General features: G+C 34.7%; 1 protein-coding gene across 3 annotated transcripts; it reads left to right on the top strand.

The window, feature by feature from the left end:
• The first annotated feature begins 644 nt into the window (after window positions 1–644).
• Window positions 645–22,163, top strand: LOC136809429 (uncharacterized). Of its 3 annotated transcripts, none has more exons than XM_067065962.1 (13): window positions 645–1,252; window positions 1,799–1,852; window positions 2,114–2,206; window positions 3,598–3,699; window positions 4,002–4,207; window positions 5,921–6,051; window positions 6,573–6,664; window positions 6,887–6,973; window positions 7,204–7,424; window positions 7,562–7,628; window positions 8,397–8,578; window positions 9,098–9,308; window positions 21,813–21,965. In XM_067065962.1, exons 1-13 carry the CDS (start codon window positions 656–658, stop codon window positions 21,927–21,929), a joined length of 2,160 nt encoding a protein of 719 aa, XP_066922063.1. In that variant the 5' UTR covers window positions 645–655; the 3' UTR covers window positions 21,930–21,965. The 3 variants fall into 3 exon arrangements, with proteins under 3 accessions (XP_066922063.1, XP_066922062.1, XP_066922060.1); XM_067065961.1 differs by lacking the exon at window positions 21,813–21,965 and adding an exon at window positions 9,849–10,834; XM_067065959.1 differs by lacking the exons at window positions 645–1,252; window positions 1,799–1,852; window positions 2,114–2,206; ... (7 more) ...; window positions 8,397–8,578; window positions 9,098–9,308 and adding exons at window positions 13,783–14,443; window positions 15,336–15,389; window positions 16,606–16,698; ... (7 more) ...; window positions 20,740–20,921; window positions 21,145–21,355 and having other exon boundaries at window positions 21,813–22,163.
• Window positions 22,164–22,666: the final 503 nt, after the last annotated feature.

The raw sequence follows: 22,666 nt of genomic DNA, 5'->3' as shown, positions 1-22,666 counted from the left end.
TTTTAATTTTTCACCCGGTAACGCAGAAACGAATAATTTTTTGGGTTGGCCTTTCTTGAAAAAGTTTTCAGAATAACTTTAATGAAAACTTCTTTGAACATTTTAGATTTATAAATATCTTGAAATCTCGTTAAAAAGAATCGTATCAAGATGTTGGATTATTCTTGAAAGTAGATCTTCAGGCACGGATATAGGATTTAAATAAAGGATCTCCGAAGAAGACGTGAATTTCCTTTTGAAATATATCGCTCACCTTCCCTTGTTTTGTGGCACATAAAATGAAAAAATGAAAAAAAATTTCGTCCGGGGGCATACTTGGGCAAAAAAGAATATACTCTTGTAAGGACTCTTTTGAAAATTTGAGAAAAAAATCTTTAACTAAAGAGTTTTTACAGATCGTGGCTAGGAAATCCAAGGGAAACGTTCGTAACTCGTATGTAATAGGGAATTGTCATATTGAAAGTCTGAGGCTTACCCAGCTGGCACACAACGTTGTTTCAACGTCCATCTAATGTTCACAACGTCCATATAACGTTACATGAACGTTGAAACAACGTTGTTTGCCAGCTGGGTATGAAGAGGTTCTTACTCTCCAAGTATATATTTTCATCCTTTTATATTTAATTATTCCCAACAATAGAATATCATAGACATTATGTCGTTAAACGGAACGGCTCAGAATGGAACGCTGGCCGAAGACCTGGTTGAGAAACCCTCAGAGAAGATCAAATCAGTATTGGTCATGTGTGTCTTCATTTTCGTATTTGCTGTTATCTTCTTCACATTTACGAGAAAGAAGAACCGAAAGGTATTCGCCCCTCGACTTTTATTGCTCGGTACTGAAAGTTCGATCAAGGAAGGGTTATTCTCGTGGGTAACTGATGCATTTTCAACAAAAGATGAAGATATCTTTATGCTTGCTGGCATGGATGCTCTTGTCTTTCTTCGTTTCATGAGATTGATGTTGAAGTTTGCAGTGTGTTCATTGCCATATGGTATATGTGTTTTGATTCCTTTGAATGTCCACGGAGGGAATGGTTTGGATGATGGGTTAGAAAAAATGAGCATGTCAAATGTCGAAGAAAAGTCGGCCTATTTATGGGCACATTGGGTGGCAGTATATTTGTATTCGATTTTGATTCTTGTGTTTTGTCTGCAAGAATGGAAAGTCTATATCAGTTTCCGTCAACGCCATTTGAAGAACGCAACGTCCAGTGACTTTGCTGTATTGGTCAAAGAACTTCCTAAAAACGTGAGTGAACAATAGTTTATCATATATAAGTGTCTTTGAACTTTGCAACAGAATAACTGCACGAAAGAATTTTCTGAGCTTTGAATGCTCAAGGAGCTCTGGGAGAGTAACTGCCTACTATAAACTTCCTTTCAACAGACGTATTCATGAAATCTAAGCTCAACTATTCTAGGAAATGAACCTAAACTTTTGCTCCTATTTGTAGGGGGGAGGCTCAATTTCCATTTTTTGGGAATAAATTGCCAAATTTTTTTACCTAAAATGTGCTCTAATTCAAAAAATATTTGAAATATCTTTGAAAACTCAACGATTTTGAAATCGCCTTTAACGAGAGCAGCACTTTAAGCCACTTATTACCCCTTCTACTATACTAGAAAACAATGTTGGGGGACCCCGCCCTCATTTAATTAGACCCCACCTCCTACGATTAGGGACAAAAGAGTAAATTCATAAACCAACCAAAATATACTTACGCTCTCTCCAATCCACCCCCATTAAAACTCTGATGATCATCCATTTAGTTATTTCATTTTCTTATTTTTTCAGATGACTGACGATGATACTCTTTATGAGTTTGTCAATGAACTTTTCCCTAACGAGGTAAATATATCATTTTAAATACAAGTTGGTACTATTATTGTACGGTTATTGTATGAAGTTAGACACACCTGTACTGATACATCCAGAAACACGTCATAGCAACACAGAGTGAAGAGTGTATTTTGCTAATTCTCCGTTGCTCGTCGGAATTTATCTCAAATTCCGTGGTAATTTTTAGATCCGCTTTCAAACAAGTTAGCCTTTAAAATATTTGAAATGGCATAAAATTATCATTGTTAATGAATCATTGATCATTTTTAGGTTGCAAGTGTTTATGTTATTAGAGATTTGGGTAAATATAAAACTTTGGTCGAAAAGCATGATCTTACTGTTCTACAATGGGAAGATTCAAAGGTATTTCAATGGAACAAAAATCTTTATTGATCTATTATTTTTCTATTGTATCTATACATACAGCCAACTCTCTCTCTCTATCTTTATTGTCATCTCAGAGGCCCCCCAGGTCACCCCTCAATTCATGTCTTCCAGCAAATATTTTTCAAAATTCATGCATTTATGCAATCCTGTTTTTTCTATAATCGGGGAAAGTTTCACGCATTTAGCAATTCACGTATCAAAAATTCACATTACGTTTCTAGAGGAGGAGTTGAACCTCCCTTACCTGGGAGTCAACCCTCCTCAAATCCAAACCCCATACAAAATTCATATAAAATTTTCAAACCTTTCCTTATTACGAAATACTGCACTTTACACTACGTTCTTGCTGCTACCACAGGGTTCCCCGGCAGCTCATAGCTAATTATTTTTCTAAAAAGTAACCTATATCATCTTTTGAAAGTGATTAAGGGACTGGAGCCCAGTGTTGAAAGTTAGGGGGCCAATTGAAGTGATAACCTTAGCTTAGAGCCAAACTGAGGCACCACCATGGTTGAGAATCGCTGCGGGGCCAAAAATTTCTATTGGAGCTGATTCCAGGGTGCTGAAACGGCTAAGATGGACTTGTTTTTCTGTTTGTTTTCTTATCAGTATCTCAACAAAGTTTTATTAATTCACGCATCGAAAACTCACTTTTCACGCTTCACGCAAGCAACCTGAATTCACGCTATCACGCAAAAAAATCCCATTCACACAATCACGCAAACGGCTGGGGTCAAACATCTCTATACCAAACCTTTTCTATGTCGAACAGCGTCTCCTGCAAGTTTGAGCGGAAGAGATTTCTCTGTATTTATAATTAAATATACAATTTTATATTGATTTTACTTCAACTCAACAAATTTTGAAATGAGTTGTCAATCAATTAGTCTTTTCGAAACAATATAAAAGACAAATTTACGGCAATAAAAGAATTATTGGGTTTGATTGAAAGATGATCTCTTTACATTGACTTTATTTTTGTTTTGATTGATATAGTGTCTATGTAAGAGTAATCTTTCAACTATTATACATGTACATGACTTCGTGGCCATATATTCCCCGCATGCGACTACCATAATTTGACTGATTTGAACAATAGCGCCTTTTGTTCAACTCTCGTCCAATCAGATACCGTATTGTGTCAGATTTTCCCAAATTTGACTGCTAAAACAATAAGAGCTGTGTCAAATTATTGTTTGATTTCAAATTTGGGACTATACTGCAATCTGATTGGTCTCTGCGAAATTTGAGACTATCCTGCGATTTGATTGGCCGAGAAAACGAAAGCGTTCTTGAAACAAGATGGTCACCCGACGAAGCGACAGAAGCAAAATTCATCTACTTAAGATATTTTTTTCTTTTCTCAGTTTTTCGACGATTCCAATGACGAGAAGAAGATGATGACCAAAGGATGTTGCTGTTTCGGTGAAAAGGTTGAAGCAACTCAAGAATACGAGAAACAACTCGAGGTAAAAATATAAGAAAATGAATTTTGTATCATTTTCTATCCTATATACTAGTGCAGAATAATTTCCCCCAATCTTTCAGCTTATTAGATCTGCTCATTTTTCTAACATGAACATATAATAATAGGACTCATAACATGAATGATTTTGACTATCTTCTGCTGGAATTTCTCTCAAAAGATTTAAAGTAGATCAGACAAAAATATTAACGTGAAAGTGAAGAATACTCCTCTGCCACCACTAATAATTTTCAAGATATGGATAGGCGTTAATAACTAGGATGATAATATTTCTATTCGTTTTAGATTCTTCAAGGAGATATGAAAACCGAGAAAACCGAAGGCAATAGAAATCCAATGAATTGCGCTTTTGTTGTTTTCAAATCAATCAAAGCAAAAGAATTAGCTTTGAAAAGTACATGGACAAACAATCCAATTGATTATCAACCATGTGCTGCTCCTACAGTTAAAGAAACTCTCTGGTGTGCTTTGAAATTGAACTACTATGTCAGGTACGAAGAGGAGTTTCACAGCTTTCTGTTTCATTTGACTTAATCTGGTCATAACAGAACAACACCCTGGACGTCTTCCAAATCTAGAATCTTTACTTATTGATGAAGGATTAAAGTTAAAAAAGACTGAACACTCCCAGGGATATGTTATAGCGGAGCTGGATAACGCACATTAAAAAGCCTTGTTCTATCTCTGTCCCTGACATTAAAATTTGATATGAAATTTAACTTTTTTAATTGCAAACTCGTGAAATTTGGATTTCCTCTTAGCCAATGATTCTGCTGCTGCATTTATCGTTCACGATTAAAAACTTTTAATTATCAAGAGGGTCTGTAAAACATTGGTGAATGACAATTTAAAAAAATTAAAAACATTGTTTTCATTGTAAAGTTATAAGAAGTTTCTTCTCTAAGATTATAAATAGCTCTTTTTCATTTGAAATACCGCGCTACACCGCGGGGTGCCTCACTTTCTAACTGATATTTTCCGATAGCAAGTCGGTATGTCTGATTATGGGAGAAAATTCATGTCAATTGAAACAATATTTGTCAAAATATTTACATCTGAAATTTTTAAAGAGAAATCGTGAAAGCTTCTCAAATTCATAACACACGCTGATAAAAATAAAGAGATATACATTAGAATAAATATAAATACCTATTATAAGACTAAATTAGTTAAAAACGAATAATAAGAGGCAAACAAATCAAGTATCACAAATCCACATCATAAGGATAGTGGCTGATAAAAATAGATTTTATTTACAAGGAAGCTTTTGGGGTATCTTCTACAAAAAATTATTTTGATGAAAAGCGGGAACATCATAGCAAAATATGTGCAAACGTACTGCATGAATACTTTGTCTGCCTAATTTTTCTTATAAAAACAGAACACTCAAGGGGACAGAGATGGATTTCTATTATCAACAGTTTACAATAGAAAAGACAAAGAAGCAATCCGCTAAGGAATTCTCGTCCTTCATCCAGCTCCGCTATAACATATCCCTGACACTCCTAAACAATGGATTTGCATCAGCAAGCCCCCAAAGCGTAGCGTATTGTATTCGTTTGTTAAAGCTAAATCAAGTCTTCAGAAAGTCATCTTGACAGTCACCCTTGTCTATTCTTACAAGCACGGATCTAGAGGTGCAGCTCGTGTAGCTCAATCACTGCGATAGAGTCGATAGAGTGTAAAGTATTTAATGATACACTCCCTTCTCACAGCCCCGGTGGGACCCCCCACCCACTGGAAAAATAGCCCCAAAAACGTCCCCGGTGGAAAGTAACCCCAGAAAATTTGTCCCCGGTGGAAAATAACAAAGAATGCTATCCCCCTCGGAAACTTTCTATCTTAGTTTTCCATCCCTACTGTTTTTTTTGTAGTTGAAACAATAGAATTCAAATCTCCGGTCATAAAAAAGAACGGAATTTCTATCCCCATTGAAATTTAGGTTCTAAATTTTATCCCCACTGGTCAAAAATTTCCCACCGGGTCTGTGAGAAGGGGGTGTAATGATATACTCGATTTAGATTTAGAACTAAATATCTCAGCATACAGCAATCCTTATGTCTAGATTCACCCTTCTCTTATAATAGACATTTTTGAAGGCCATCTCGTTTTGCTCTTTTTAAATAGTTCTATATTTTATACGCCTTTGTGTTATACATGGCGTGTAAATGAATTAACATTTTACTAAACTTTATATTCTCTAGGTTGGCATTAGAAGCAATTGGTTATGTTATTGTTTTCTTGTTGGTATTGTTTTGGGCCATCCCAATTACTTTCGCTGCTTCCATTGCAAAGTTAGATTCTCTTGCTAAAGAAGTACCTTGGATAAACGACAGTATGTGATTTAAACAGAAATATGAATAGACTCAGCCTTTCTGTCATTACATAGTATAGCGTATATTAGTAGAATGTTTGAATGTTCTCGTTGGAAGCCCGGGGGTACTTGGGAAAATGGAGGGTACGGTATGTGTCGCCATTAAGGGTACCTTTTTTGGATTCCCAAAGTCCCGCTAAGTGTTGGAAAAATCAAATTTCAGTCCCATTAAGGGTCGGAGAAATAGGAAAATTTCAACTTTTTACCCCCGGAAAGATCAAAATTTGGTCAAAATTTGTTAAATTAGTCCCAATAAGGGTCGTAAACTCACAAAATTTTCCCTTCTTTTCTCCTTTTTAGTCCCAGTAAGGGTCCAAGGATCGAAAGTCAGGCGGCAGCCCCCCCGTCATCTTGCGACCCCATTACCCCCCCCCCCTCCCCGGGATTAGAAGATAGTCTTTCTGCATGAAAAAATATTTGGTGTGTAATGAATTGATATGTAATTTACACTTAATTTGGAAAGCCTGTTAATTTTATTTTAGTCTTGAATGCATTGTCGCCTGGTTTTGTGAACTTCGTCCAAGGATTATTACCCGTCATTCTCATTGCTGTTTTCTTTGCTCTGCTTCCATTGGTAAGCATTTTAATATTTTCAATCTAACATCCCTAGTGATTTCTCTTCATTACGTACGACACTATCTCCTGCAAACTGTAAGATAAGACAAGACATACACCTTTCCAAAAATGGGAATCGGCCCTAACCTATAAGTCAGAGGTCATTGTACAATAGAAAATTGGAAACTGTTCTATTTTTTTTTTTTTAAACTAACTTGTTCGTTATTTTGTTCCATATTAGATTCTGTTCTTAATCGCAAGACTTCAAGGAAATTATTCAACCAAGATTTGCGCAGAGTTAGTTTTTAAATACATGTTTATTTTCCAAGTAAGTTAAATTATTTTTAAAATTGTTTTAATATAAACGAAAGGAAGGTGTGTACGCCTAACGCAATGCAAGAATCTCGAATCCAATGTTGACAATGTTGACTTGAGAAATGCAATAATAAAGAATTAAATTGCTTTGTATTTGACCACAAATTCTCCTACTCTTTCAGATTTTTAGATCCCTTTAAGTGCTAAATCATGACGTTAAATGTATAAACATTGTTTCTTTAGACGGTCAATTCATTCTTCATCTACGTATTATCTGGTTCCATTATCCAACAAATCTCTTCAATCGCGCAAGATCCATTCCAAATCCCAAATCTGTTAGCCAAATCACTTCCCAGTCAATCTGGATTTTACATCAATTATCTTGCTTTTGCAACTTTTATTGGTTATTGTATGACATTAACCAGAATTGTCCCTATGATCATTATTTGGCTTAAATTGAAATGGTAAGATTTTGTTGATGTTTTATAGGATAACAAGCAGAATGTTAGTAAAACCAATAATGTTAAATTCTACCAAAGTAGCGCGAAATATGGAGGTTCAGGAAGATTACACTTTTGTTGTATTTTTATCTCTCTTTAAGGTTGGCAAAAACACCACGACAAAGATTAGAAGCCTGGAAACCACCACGAGCTGTTTATGAACTTTTGGTGAGGCTTGATTGATATACAGAAGCAGCCGGCGGAGAGATTTTTTGGAAATATGTGTTCTTATCTTCTAGGAAACCAAATGTTATGACCATTCAATTTTTTATACAAATGATGTGTTCTGATTTCTAGGAAACCTTTATCGCACCTTTTGTCTCCCTAAACTTATCATTACTTTATGGTTTGATGTGTTCTAAATCTAGGGAAAACAGTTTGCCAAAATAAACTTGTAAGATATTTATTTTGCTCCACGAAAGATGTGTTCTGAAAATTTCTAGGGTTACACGGTAGATGACTTTGATTATATCCCTGTCTCACCAGAACACATCATTATTTCTAGCTGATTAATTTTCAAAGATCTGATCACAACAGATCAAAATTTCTAGCTGAAATATGCTCTCAGAACACATCGGAAAAAAGGTCGCCTCGCCGGCTGCTTTCGGATATACTATTTTTAAATTATTGTATTTTAAAGTCTTTAGATTTGAGAATTATAGTCTTTTAACAACGAAGACACCCCTGTCTCAGTGCCCCGGTAGAACCTTTTCCCTCAGTGGGGATGAAAATTTCTATCGAAATTCTAATAGGGATAGAAAATCTATTGATTCAAGCTCAAAAATTCCAGCGGGAAAGGTTTTGGAGTCCCAGTGCGGTTAAAAATGTAGAATATTTTTTCCCCCGAGGACGATTTTTTAGCCTATTTTTCTACCGGGGTAGGGCGTCCACCGGGTCTGTGACAAGAACGTAAATCATTAATTTATTTACTTTCAGTTTTCGAAAGCATTGTTGTTTTTCTTGGTTGGACTTTCATACTCTGTTCTTTCACCGATTATTGTTCCATTCGTCATCATCTTTTTTGGATTCGGATATGTTGTTTATCTTTATCAATTGACACATGTTTATATGCCAGAATTTGATCACGGTGGTAGATTCTGGATTTATATCTTCAACAGGTAAGTAAAATGACTTTCATTCATTTATTTATTTATTTAAATTGAACTGTTATCAATGAGGGTCCTTGCTAAAAACATTAAATTTTCACCACCAAAGGCCTCACGAGGATTGAACTTGGGTCCACTTGAAAAACTTGCAACAGAGATACAAATTACCTATCTTATGCTTAGACAAAATAAGGTCGGCCTAATTTTTTGTCGAAATAATTAATTATTCGTCAGACAAAATTTTCGTCACCCTCGAATATTTTCGTCTTTTTTGTCCTAAAAAAACATCTTCTTTTGGATTTTTTATTCACCAGTTTTGGCCGGACAACAAATAGCTCTAAAACCTTAGGCAATATGCAATATTTTGATTAAGATTATTTTTAGATAATTAAATTTAAGTCTTTCTGTTTTGTTCGATTTTCCCAGTTCTTGTTCTGTTCATAGTGGCCCTTTGTGGAAACAATTCTTCAGCTGCCTAAAAGCTTTAGAATTTTTCGGAGCATGCCACTTAACTTTTTTCTTGTTTTTTAGAATAATGGTAATAGTGTTTTTATTCCAATTGTTGATGGTTGGAGTGTTTTTATTAAAAGAAGGTTTCACTGCTGGTATCCTTGTCGTCCCCCTTATCGTCTGTACAATCTTCTTCTGGATTTATGTCAACAATAAATTCGAGAAAATCAGTTTGTATCTCACGCTTAAAGAATCTGTTGGTATGAAAAATGGTTACCAAGAACGTCTTGACGTAAGCTACTTATGACATGTTACACGTTTTTTTTATATAAGGAACACGTTTATAAGGAACTCGAGGCTGAAAATGGTCCAAAAAATAAGGAATTGTTTAGGAACTGCTCAGGCTGAGAATAAGAAAACAAGTCTTAAGGAACAGTAAGCGATGGTTATCCAAACTTAGCAGCTATGTAAATAAGGAACTCGATAAGGAACTTTGAGGCTGAAATTCTCTGTAAAAATCAGGAACTCCAGGCTCAGAGCAAAGTTAAGGTTCCTTATAAAAAAAACGTGTATAAAACCAAAATAACCCAAATTTGCATGAGCATTATTCGTACCGTTCTATCGACTAAAAGAAAATCCGGGGGTTTTAACTGCGTCATACTTACATCATACTTACTTACACCAAAATCTTGGCCACTCGTAACTAATTATTCAAAAACCAAGGAATTTTTTATATCAATTCAAAGTTTGACGTAATAAAGAATTATTGCTTATTTTCCCTCTGAAAATCACTTACAATTAATAACAAGTTTTATATTTTCAACACTTTTAGGATTTGAAGAACAGTTACATCCTTGATCACAGCGTACCAGAAATATTTGCAGTCAGTACAGATAAAGCACAAACTGAAGAAGACTCGCTTTCATTAGCCAAAGAAGATTCCAAATTGTTGTAAACATAAAAACAAAACAACAACAACAAAGATACGATATTGTTTTAACTTGATCTGTCTACGTTTCACCTCGAAGAAGAAGATAAAAAAACAATGGTGAAATTCAGTCTAAACAAAGAGACATCTTTAGATGCCCAGCACATATCAATATACATTTTGAATGACAAAAAAGTTGTATACTCCCTAGTCATTAACATTCTGACACTCTATCCATGGATATTTTAGATAGAACATATAGAAGACATATACTTGTACATTTTATTTTAGATGTCAAAGATTGAGATAATTCCACCATTTTAAACTTAATGGAATCTTCTCAAATTGATAATTTTACTGAACAATATTATTTCAAGTCCCGGGGGGCACTTAGGCAAAATTGGGTACGGGGACGTGTCGCTGGTCAGGGTCCCTTTTTTAGGCTCTGAAGATATCTGACAGGGTCTTAAATTTACTAATTTTCAAGATGTTCATCTGACAGGGTCGACTCTTGGTAATTTTTGGCAATTTTCACGGTGAAAATGGGAAAATTTTCCGATTTTTCTTTTTGACAGGGTCCCAAATTTACCAGATATTCATATCTGACAGGGTCCATTTTTTCAAACTCCAGCGGCACGTCCCTGTCGGCCGTCAAGGTCAGTGCCCCCCCCCCCGGGTTTCAAGTAGATAATTATTTTGAATCTTATGTTGATAGTACAAAGGATATATAATAAGAAGAAGCCTTTTTTTTTCATGCACAATTTTCTCTTTTTTATTTCATTGTAAGCAACTTTTATTGTGATATTTACTTATTTAGTGATAATAATATTTAGTGATATTTTAATCATCTTACGAGTTTGGTAAAAGAAATTACAAATTTTAATTTTTCACATTATTAGAAGAATTTTTTGCATTTTTTAAAATAACACATAAAAGCGTCTTCGAAATAATATTAAGGAGCCCCCCCCCCCCCCAGCGAACCCTCAACACGCAATCACGCAATTTTTTTTCGGAATTCACGCATTCACGCAAACTTTCCTCGAGTTTCACGCAATAACCCGATTTTTCAGAAATCTGGGAAACATTGAAAAATCGGGAAAACTGCACATAATCGGTGGAAAAAAGGGGAAATTCACGTATTCTCGCACAAAATAGCCCAGATTCACGCATTCACGCAATCTAAAAGTGGATTTTCACATTCACGCAACTTTTTTCAATTCACGCATTCACGCATTTTTTTTTCAATTTTCAAGCATTCACGCAACCGAAAATGCCCATTCACGCATTCACGCAAACCGCTGGGGGGGGCCATTAAGCACATGTTGAGTACACTAAACTAGTACACTAAACGTGATCTCAAACAGAATTTTAAAAACGATTATCTTTGAGACACAACAACAACCTTGAAAAAAGTATCAGAAGTATTTCTAATAAAAATTATTTTAGTCGTCTATGCGAGTCTGTGTAACTAAGCTCGTTGTTTTGACACTCTTTGCTCTTAACAGCACCGTGAAAAGATAATCTTAACTTCTTATTCTTAAACTCAAACGAAAATAACTTTTGTTTACAGTATTTTCATTCATAACACACATCAAATTATCATCACACCCTCTGTCCAAGTATCTTTTTTTCCTCCTTTTTTTGAAAAATCAATAAACACAGATACAGATACTTCAAATTTATAATTTGCCATAATTTAATTTGTTTGAAAATTTATTTCTTAAAATAAGCAAAAAATTTTCGGAGATAAATACATCGATAGAATTCTGTTAAAAGACACATTATAATTCTATACAAGTTTTTTAAAAAAGTTATATTCACGCAATAGAAAATTGTTTTTGTTATAAAGTAGTCTGGTTATAAAGTGGACGACCGAAAAAAAGTCAAACGATTTGTTTCCCCTCAATGAGATAAACACTTAAAAACTCTTTGCGTGCTTTATTACCAAGGTTACCACTGTTGTTTTTTTATAGTAACCATGATGTGATGGCTTAAGCAACATCCTTAGGAAAATAGATGATCAAAATCGGAACCAAGCCACCAAACGCAGGAAGTATTGTCTACATCTTGTTTATTGAGATGACTCCTGATTTGTTGGACGTCAGATGGATGTTGTTGAAAGAATAACGTTCTTTTTTTACTACAATCGTCGCCGTTAAGCCTTAGAGCTCGAAAGACGCCATTTGTCGTTCTGAAAAGGTAGTTTTACCGCACCACACTCTCTTGGCTATAGCTCAAAATCATTTCATTTTAAGGCATATAGGGGCATATAAAACTGGTGTTTTTAGAAAGAATATGAGAATGCCAAATTCTTAGGCTACACCTCATGCTTTAACGGTCCTTTGAAGTTTGAATCTTATGTAAAAAAGTTGTGAAATTGTTCACTTTTTTTTCAAAGTTACTGCGGTGTCAAAAAGGTTAATAGACCGAATAGAAATTTTCAAACTTTTTTAAATGACTCTAAACTGCTCAAAATGACAATTGGTACTAAAACAAAGTAGTTTAAGGCAGAATTAGTGAGAAAAAAATACTTGGGTGCCTGTTAAAGGACGTCGGGTTCGTAATTGATTGCTTAAGTTAACTTTAATATATTAAACGTTATGGGAAGAAGGGTGTTTACTCACTGGTGGGGCAGCTGAGATTTATTGAAACTTGTACGTAAAAGTTAACGCTGTTTGCTTGAGGTCATCAAATGATATGGACACCATAATCAAAGAGGATTTTATTAATCATACGGAGATTATATGCGACAATCTTTTCTTAATGCAAATTGGGAACAAAGTTTTATTACAATATTCATCAGCAGGTATTACAAAATGCGGCAAGTATTATCAAGTGCAGCAACAGGCTGATGTTCCGATCAATAAAACGCATATAACCAATTCAATCAATGCAGGACCTTTTATTAGAACGAGACGATTACACGTTTTTTTTTTATGAATGTGCTTATTTTTTTAGCAATTTTCAGCCCAAATTGTTCTTAAATGCGTTCTTAATTTTTTAGACTCTAAATCGACAATAATATCATGCAAAATAAAGAGCACTTAAAATTGGTAAAATTTGGATAATATTGGACTCTCGATGTAGCTTCTTGTCATTTTTTTCCAAACTGAGGCTGGGCATGTTCTTACGATGTTCTTAATTTTTCGACGAATTTCAGCCTCAATATTCTTATAAAATAGGTTCTAATAAAAAAAAAACGTGTAGTTGTTTATCCGGAATAGTTTTATCATTTTTGTAACTTTTTTCCAAGTGACGTCACAGGGACAAGCATTGTGAAATATGGAAGTGCCTGAAAAACAGTTTAATAAAAAAAAATAAAGATAATGTAAACGAAGCACAACCCAACCTAGTAACCATTTTATCTTTAAATTGAAAAAACATTTTACTCATTTCGGAGAGATGTTAAAAAAGCTCCAAATCTCACACACACAAAAATTGGACCAACCCTCTCCTTATAGGGATACATAACAAGGAACAATACGAGTTTGTTATTTCTAACAACTAACCACTTCAGTGAGAAACATATTTGACCTCGAGAAAAGATGGAAAAAACCTTTACATTTACTACGATATGATATTCTTTCAAATCATTTAAACATCGTACACTGTAATAGAAGTTGAGTGAAACGATACCAAATATGTATTTTGCAGTGGCTATTTATTGCATCCTTTGTTATTCCATTTCTTGCGATTAATAATTACTGTTTGAGGCACGTGTCTCCTTTTTCGATAGATTTGAAATATGATGGGAAACTAATTAAGTTTGAACTTTTAAAGCGAGTCTGTGTAGGTTTTTGGAGAATTAATTTCTGTCAGTTTCGGAAAACATTTCATTTGTTTTACCTACAGTATTTCTATTGAATGATTTAGGATACATATATACCATGGCATTGAATGGGACAACTTGGACCAATGGGACCAATGGGACGGCTGACAAATCCACCGATGAAAGTGTGGAAAGACCTGCAGACAAAATCAAGTCAGTCTTGGTGCTATGCGTTATTTTCTTCATTTTGGCCATTCTCTTTTTCACCTTTACGAGAAAGAAGAACCGAAAGGTATTCGCCCCTCGACTTTTATTGCTCGGTACTGAAAGTTCGATCAAGGAAGGTTTATTCTCGTGGGTAACTGACGCATTTTCAACAAAAGATGAAGATATCTTTATGCTTGCTGGCATGGATGCTCTTGTCTTTCTTCGTTTCATGAGATTGATGTTGAAGTTTGCAGTGTGTTCGTTGCCATATGGTATATGTGTTTTGATTCCTTTGAATGTCCACGGAGGGAATGGTTTGGATGATGGGTTAACCAAAATGAGCATGTCAAATGTCGAAGAAAAGTCGGATTATTTATGGGCACATTGGGTGGCAGTATATTTGTATTCGATTTTGATTCTTGTGTTTTGTCTGCAAGAATGGAAAGTCTATATCAGTTACCGTCAACGCCATATGAAAAAGTCCAGAGATTTTGCAGTGCTGGTCAAAGAACTTCCTAGTAATGTAAGTGAGCTACTGTTTATTATATTTCAGGGTAAAAAGATTTCCTGACAAAAACACCCCTTTGCCACAGACCCACTGGGGCTCCAGTCCTACTGGAAAATATGGCAAAAATTTTGTCCCCGGTGGGAAAAATACCCTAGATTTTCAGCCCCACTGAGAAATTGACTTTGATTTTGTTCCCATTCGAAACTCAACGTTTAAAAATTCCACTCCAAAACCATCCCATGGGATTATTTTACCTTGGAACAATAACGAAATTTTTATCCCCATTAAGATTTCAATCACCACAATTTTTATCCCCGCTGTAGGAAAAAGTTTCACCGGGGCTGCGAGACTGGGGTGTACAAAAATCAGGATTCGAACACGGCTAAGCCCGTACTAGGTATATTCTCTTATTCATTTATAAAAAGTACCTGACTTTCTTATTGACAATGAATTTGAATTAGCATAAGAAGAAATCTGTAGGATTGGCATACGTTTGGTAGTATGTAACATGAAATTGATCTGCCAAATTAACCACGTCGTTCGTCTTTAGTACAAAAGATTCTAAAAATTGCTTGAATAAAAGAGGCAAATTTTTCTCTCGATGCTTCGTTCTCCAAACTCGCTTAAGAGACTTTTCTACGGAAAACTTCAATGGGCTCAATTTGGCAGCTGCATACCTCTCTAACAAAAAGAATATTAAAAGATATATTCCAGAATGTCAAGTTTCATGCTCGCGTTGTGGACAATATTCAGCTAGAAAGACGAACTTTCAGTTGTCGATGAGAACTTTCTTCTGAAGGGAAAACATCGTATTACGAATTAATCTTGCTATTATAGAATATATTTTCATCCCAAAAAATTTGGAACATTTGGGTCTTCATTTTTATCTTCATTTTATTTTTCGTAGATGACCGGCGATGACAAACTTTATGAATTTGTCAACGAACTTTTCCCCAACGAGGTAATTTTTATATTTCTCCAATAATAGTCGGACGTCTGCTAGGTGCCTCCCCCTCCCCACCACCTCCAGGAGTTGAATGTAACCACTTCACTATGCAACTTAAACCTATTATTTAAAAATTAATCGCGTGACCGAGCTAAGTTTTTGCAAAGTAATCGACAAGATTCATCTACTTTTGTAAGCTGATATTTCAAAATATAGATCATACAACAGACTCTCGATAACTCGAACACCCAAGGGGGGGGTCGAAAATCGTACGAGTTATGGAGAGTTAGTGTTGTGGAGAGTTTGAAATTTTCGCAAAATTGTTCTCTAGTTCAGGAATGAGTTGACCATGGAAATGAAATATTTGATAAATTATCTACTTTTTGGGTTGAACATTTTAGCATCAACAATTTTTCATTTTGTTTAATGTTAATTTAAATCCTAAAAGGAAGCAAGTATTACTTCCCGAAGTTGGAGAAAAGGCTAAAATCTCGAGAAATTTGAGTTATAGAGAGAAAATACTCCAAGGGACCAATAATATCATTCGAGTTAAAGGAAGATTCGAGTTATGGATGTTCGAGTAATAGAGAGGTTTTTATAAGAATTTGTTAGAAAATTTTTACATTTGCTCGAGTTAAAAGAGATGTTCCATTTATAGAGAGTATATTGATTTGAGATTAATGTCAACAACTTTTTTTCAGCACTTTTTGTCAAAGGGTGGTCGATTAAAAACACTAACATTTGACAACAACTTGCCACCATAAACAACTTCATCAAAACATTATGGTTTAAAGATTGTCTCCCTAGATCTCTCCCATCTCTCTAAATAAAATATAAATATAAATTTAGATTTTTGACCATTTGATAGAGATTTAGATCTTATTTACTCAGTTTAGCTATTTTAGCTTCATTTAGCCTACTTTAGCGTACTTTTATTCTTCATATGTCTGCCAAATTTTGAATCAGTTTCTAGCAATACCTAGGGGGGGGGGTACCTATACTTGTCGTTTGTACCGAGATTACATGTTTGTTTGTCCTTAGAGTAATTTCCTTCTCGTTGTCTAATTATTCCAAATAGCGTCATTCTAATTAATATATTAAAATTATTATTATTTTTATTTTTCATTTCATATCAGGACCACTAGTAAAATTTGTTTTCCCCTCGCAATAATCAAATCTGAACCCTTCTCATCTGAGAAAGAAATTAAAAATACCCATTATTCATTTTTAGGTCGCAAGTGTATATGTCGTGAGAGATTTGAAGAAGTATTCAAATCTGGTCGAAAAGCACGATCTTAATGTTTTACAGTGGGAGGATTCAAAGGTATGTCTCTATATTAAACATGTTTTATAAAAATTGATAAAATCCACGTCAATTACTATATCTAAATGTTTTTTACATTTCTGATGTTTATTTTCTGAGCTTCCTTAGAATAATTGCTCTTAAACATAACTATCTATAATATATATTTCCACAAGCGATCTGTTGGTTAAGAGAATCTGGAAAAAGCTCGATTTGAGAAGTAAGTAACTGTCTCATTCTGCTCTGAGAAGAACTCCTAAAAAGGGGAAAACTGCTGGTCTTGTAATCTGTGCTCCTGGTTTAGAACATATATTGTTAGAGAGACTATATTGTTAGGATCACACAGCACTTCGCACTAAAAAACAAGTTGGTTACCCAGATAACCTCTTTGAGAGGCCAGAAAGCTATACGCATCTGTTAAGAAATAAAGGAATGACAATGACCATTTTCCATTTCAGTTTTTCGACGATTCCAATGGTAAAAAGAAGATGATGACTAAAGGATGTTGTTGTTTCGGTGAAAAGGTTGAAGCAACTCAAGAATACGAAAAACGACTTGAGGTATAAAGAAAAAAATTGAAAGATTTTGCGCAAAATTATCATCTCGACTACCCTCTAGCTCATCTCGAACATCTTGAACCGAGAATCTGTTGTTTTCAATTGGGATGGGCTTTTTTATAGTGGGAAAATGAATTCCTATATGATGTATTATGCTAATTTTTCCACCGGGAAATATTTTTTGGCCGTGTATTTCCAGTGGGTATGGGGTCCCACCGGGGTCTGTGTAACATGTGTGTTGAATATGCGGAATCTTCTTTCTATTCTTTAGGTTCTTCAAGGAGATATGACAACTGAGAAAACCAAAGGCAATAGAAATCCAATGAGTTGTGCTTTTGTTGTTTTCAAATCAATCAAAGCAAAAGAATTAGCTTTGAAAAGTACTTGGACAAACGATCCAATGGATTATCAGCCATGCACTGCTCCTGAAGTCAAAGAAACTCTCTGGTGTGCTTTGAAATTGAACTACTATGTCAGGTACGAAGAGGATTGTCACAGCTTTCAACAGTCTTTTTTACTTGGTCTGGCAAAATTTAACTTGCACTATAAATAAGGCATTCATAATGTTCTTTTTTCAGTATAAAAATGACTTAAATATATCTTTCTCAAAGCATAGGAAATTGTGGGAATAAGAAGTCTTAAGGGTTGCAAGAAACATCAGAGAATTGAGTAAAAATACTTTAAACAAATAACACGAGGAACAAATTAATTTGGAAAAATTACAGTCGAGGATATGGACCTACCAAATTCTTGAGCTTATTGAAGTCTCTAAAACGAGTTGTGAAGAAGGAAACATCGAGACAAAAATTAGTCTCTTTTATTCAAGCAAGTTTTAGAGACTTTCGTACGGGTTTCGTACTAAAGAACAACAAATCTTGCACTATAATGCTTGATTTAATCACCATTCTAGATTGATATTAGAAGCGATTGGCTACATTCTCATTTTCTTCCTGGTAATCTTTTGGGCTATTCCAATAACCTTTATCGCATCATTGGGAAAATTGAACTCCATTGCAAGAGAAGTGCCATGGCTTGCAGACAGTATGTATTCTTAAAAGATTTTTTGTTAGTTAATTCTAAAAGTATCAAAGTATCAAATAGTGTGGATCCATACTCATTTTCACCCCCATTTTTATAAACTCACATGAGAAAAATTAGCATGATAACTTTGCGCAGTTTGAATTTGCATCAGAATGACAGTTGAGAAATTCAATTAATCGAGTCGCACGAATTTCAGCCCGCACAAAACAAACCGCAATAGGGATTTCGGCCAATCAGAGCATTTCTTCAAGATCTTGAAGGAAAATCTATCCAATGCGATCCGTGTACTTTCCACTGGGCGAAATAAGAGATTTCCAATCCTGGAAATTTCTTGAAAATATGATATTTCAGAATTGGAAACATCATGAAATATGATATTTCCACAACTTTGGAAATATAGAAAAGTCATATTTCCATATTTACAAATGTATATGGAAATATCATATTTTCAAGATATTTCCAGGATTGGAAATCTCTTATTTCGCCCAGTGTTCGACTTGAATAAGAATCGGATGTAGCCCGGATCCCATCTAAGTATTACAAAAACTGAATTTGATTTTTTTCTTCTTTCAGTTTTAAGGGCATTATCAGTTGGTTTTGTGAATTTCGCTGAAGGATTGTTGCCTGTCATTCTTATTGCCGTATTTTTCGCGATCCTTCCTTTGGTAAGTATTAATGGTTTTCATTTTATAAGTCAGATAAGAATAGGATGTAGACAGGATTCAATCTAAGTACGAAGTATGACGCTACACAGATGACTCAAGAAATTCAAGAAAACTAAAAATGTCAACCAAGGTATTTTGACACATAAAATTCATAAGTTTTAGATGAAAGTGGGACCTTGATAAGTTGGATTTTAAATACTAATAAGTTTCTGTTATTTCTGTTTCATATTAGATTTTGTTCTTAATTGCAAGACTTCAAGGAAATTATTCATCCAAGATTTGTGCAGAGTTGGTTTTCAAATACATGTTTATTTTCCAGGTAAGCTAATAAATTAAAGTCATGTGTGAACTGTTCTATGGTCTTGTGAACATTGATTCGAACCACAAACATGTCATTTCTGTTCGGTCGTAGAATAGATGGTAGTCTCTATTAAGATTGCCTGCACCAAAAAATTAACCAGAAATACGGAAACTGCTCCGAGATCCTGTATGACTTTTTTTCTTTTTGAACACCTACTTCCTCCCCCTCCTGGAATTGCCATGGTTACGCGTCAAAGGAAGGGGCTATCTAGATAGTCTAGTATGTCGTGTCAAGAGTATGTATGAATTTTATTCTCATTTTCTTCTTTTTTTTAGACGGTCAATTCTTTCTTCATCTACGTATTATCCGGCGCATTGATCGAACAAATCACTGCAATCGCTCAAGATCCATTCCAAATCCCAAATCTGTTAGCGAAATCAATTCCCAGTCAATCTGGATTTTACATCAATTATGTGGCTTTTGCTACAGCGATTGGATATTTCTTAACTTTGACACGAATTGTACCAATGATTGTTATTTGGCTCAAATTAAAATGGTATGTCAATGTTATATCCAAGTTTCATTAATTCTTGATCCTTAATATGTAGCCTGAAAATCTTCGGTAAACGCCAAATATTTTCTTATCAAATATAACAATATTTAATCAAGAACATGTTTAAAAAGGGCTACAAGGTTATTTTCATATGCTCACATCCAGAGGTGTTTGCACTCAAAAATCGCGATAGAGTTTCCTATTCTTTGACACTTTACCGATATCACTCCCTGTGGGAGTTACAACATACCTCAAAAATCTCTGAATCGGCTTTACGTTATTTTTATTTTGCTATACCTTAATGGAAGAAAATTTCGCCGCATTTGATTTTGTGGTGAGAGTAAACGCCAATTTTAGGGGTACACTTTCGAAATTTAAGATTTTATGTGTTTCGTGGAATTCAATTTCGCAGTTGACACCCAAAACCGCTAAATTAGATTCTGAGAAAATAACTTCCACGAAAACTCTTCCCCTAAGGGGGGGGGGGCGTACGGCTTTGACGGTGTGACGGTATTAACCCTTTTTCTGTCGGTGTTTCGGTGTTTGAAGAAAAAAGTGACGGTATTTCGGTGTCAAACATGCCATGTGGTGACAAAAATAAGGATTTTACCAAATTTTGCCGTCAGTGTTGACGGTAATCCAAGAAATATGCGTCGGTATTTCGGTGTCTGCGACCCCCGTACGCCCCCTCCCTTAAGGTATGTTATTTTGCTAGATATGTTGACAGATTTCCACCAACGTATTATAAGAGTACTGAAAGTTTTTCATTTTACATTTAGTTTGGCAAAAACACCACGACAAAGATTAGAAGCATGGAAGCCACCACGAGCTGTTTATGAACTTTTGGTAAGTATTGGTTGATATTAAATTGTTGTATTTTAAAGTCTTCAGATTTGAGAATTATAGTTTTATAACAACATAAATCATTAATTTATTTACTTTCAGTTTTCGAAATCATTGTTGTTTTTCCTGGTTGGACTTTCATACTCTGTTCTTTCACCGATTATTGTTCCATTCGTCATCATCTTTTTTGGATTCGGATATGTTGTTTATCTTTATCAATTGACACATGTTTATATGCCAGAATTTGATCACGGTGGTAGATTCTGGATTTATGTCTTCAACAGGTAAGATATTGAAATATTTATTTATAAGTCATCTTCTGTTTTTAAAATCTGGCTACACCTCCAGCCAAAGAAAACAAATACTGCCGTCACAACAATAAATTTAGGACGTCATAACAATTAATTTCAACTCGATTCGCGAGCTAGGTAAGCAAGTAAATTCTGTAAACTTACTGAAAATTCTAAAATAAAACTTGCAAGCCGAATTGTATTTCTTCCTTTTTAGAATAATGGTTATAGTATTTGTCTTCCAATTGTTGATGGTTGGAGTGTTTTTGTTGAAAGAAGTTTTCACCATTGCAATCCTTGTTACTCCTCTTATCATATGTACAATCTTCTTTTGGATTTATGTTAATAATAACTTCGAGAAAGTTAGCCTGTTCATCACTCTTAAGGAATCTGTTGGTATGCAACATGCCGACCCTGCACTTTTAGAGGTAAGCAAGTTAAGAATTTAAGGGTGGAAAAAAACGTAAACATGTATTTTTCAAAAATCAAATTTTCTTGTCTTACTTGACTTTTTTCTAAACTTTTTGACTGATAATAATTCAGTGTATTTGCTATATATCTCAGGACGTCTAAAAAGTTTTTAAGACATCCACAACGTACAGAAGACCATTTCAATATAGGCTGCTTACACCTCTAGCGAATCTCATAGCATTCATATCCTTGTAGAGGCTGCTCATCAGGCTCAATTTCCTTGTTCGAGGACTAACCGAAAAAAAAGCCGAATAATATTCTGCTGATTAGATTTCTCATTCTGCCAATATTTTGAAAATGTCTAATAAAATTTAGAAAGTATTAAGGGAACGGTTTTAACTGTTTTAACATATTGCTACACAATCACAGTTAATTTATGAGACAAACAATTTTTCATATTTTCAACACTTTTAGGATTTGAAGAATAGTTACATCCTTGATCACAGCGTACCAGAAATATTTGCAGTCAGTACAGATAAAGCACAAACTGAAGAAGAATCGATGAATGATGAAACTTCAAGATTGTTGTAAACCTATGGACGAAAACATACACAAAAAGAACATGCTGCTCGTTAAACAAGAAATAGACAACACACTGACTCATATTATTTTTCTACACGTTTTTCTTTTTATAAGAAAAAAGTATATAAGAACATAAGGCTTCGATGGCCGAAATATTAAGAACATGTTAAGAACATTTTAAGGCTTTGTGGACTCGAAAACACCCAATTTCTTAGGAAATAGCACAAAAATACTCACAAAATGGTGAAAATAAGAACATTTTAAGAACATTTTTAGGCTGCAAATCCAAAAAACTAAGAACATCCGAAGGCTTCGAAAATTTTTGACGTTCTTATAAAAAAAAAACGTGTACAATCTGTAGCAAAAATAAATTACCAGCAATGAAAATGAAACCCCTACTTCCCAAATATAAATGTTGAAGACATGCTTTTTTTTTATGATTCAACCATAGAAGTCAACACTAATACTTGGAGAGACGGGGACTCAATTTGTTGTAGATTATCATCTTTGGCCACTGGTTTTACGAACACATACATGTTATCGAACTGAAATGACTACCCGTCGACTTCACATGGCAAAAACCGTACACAGCGCACTCCATAACCCCGAATGGCCATCTTTCCTACGTATATCCAAATTAACCAACCCTGACAGAGAGCTGTGCTCTGAAAACATTATTTTGCATGATATTGAAAACATAAGTTGTGTGGCTGGTACCTTTGAGCACGAGGGTGCTACACGTTTTA

This window comes from Clytia hemisphaerica, unplaced genomic scaffold, assembly GCF_902728285.1.
Source record: "Clytia hemisphaerica strain Z4C2 unplaced genomic scaffold, Clytia hemisphaerica genome assembly, whole genome shotgun sequence".
Lineage (NCBI taxonomy): Eukaryota > Metazoa > Cnidaria > Hydrozoa > Leptothecata > Clytiidae > Clytia > Clytia hemisphaerica.
This window is presented reverse-complemented; position numbering and strand designations above follow the sequence as displayed.

Bases quoted from the DNA above. Each gene is read 5' to 3' on its own strand.
- LOC136809429 (XM_067065959.1), top strand. From the start codon at position 13,832: ATGGCATTGAATGGGACAACTTGGACCAATGGGACCAATGGGACGGCT. The intron at 18,941-19,172 runs GTAAGTATTAAT...GTTTCATATTAG, and splicing joins TTTTCGCGATCCTTCCTTTG to ATTTTGTTCTTAATTGCAAG. The intron at 20,922-21,144 runs GTAAGATATTGA...CTTCCTTTTTAG, and splicing joins TGGATTTATGTCTTCAACAG to AATAATGGTTATAGTATTTG.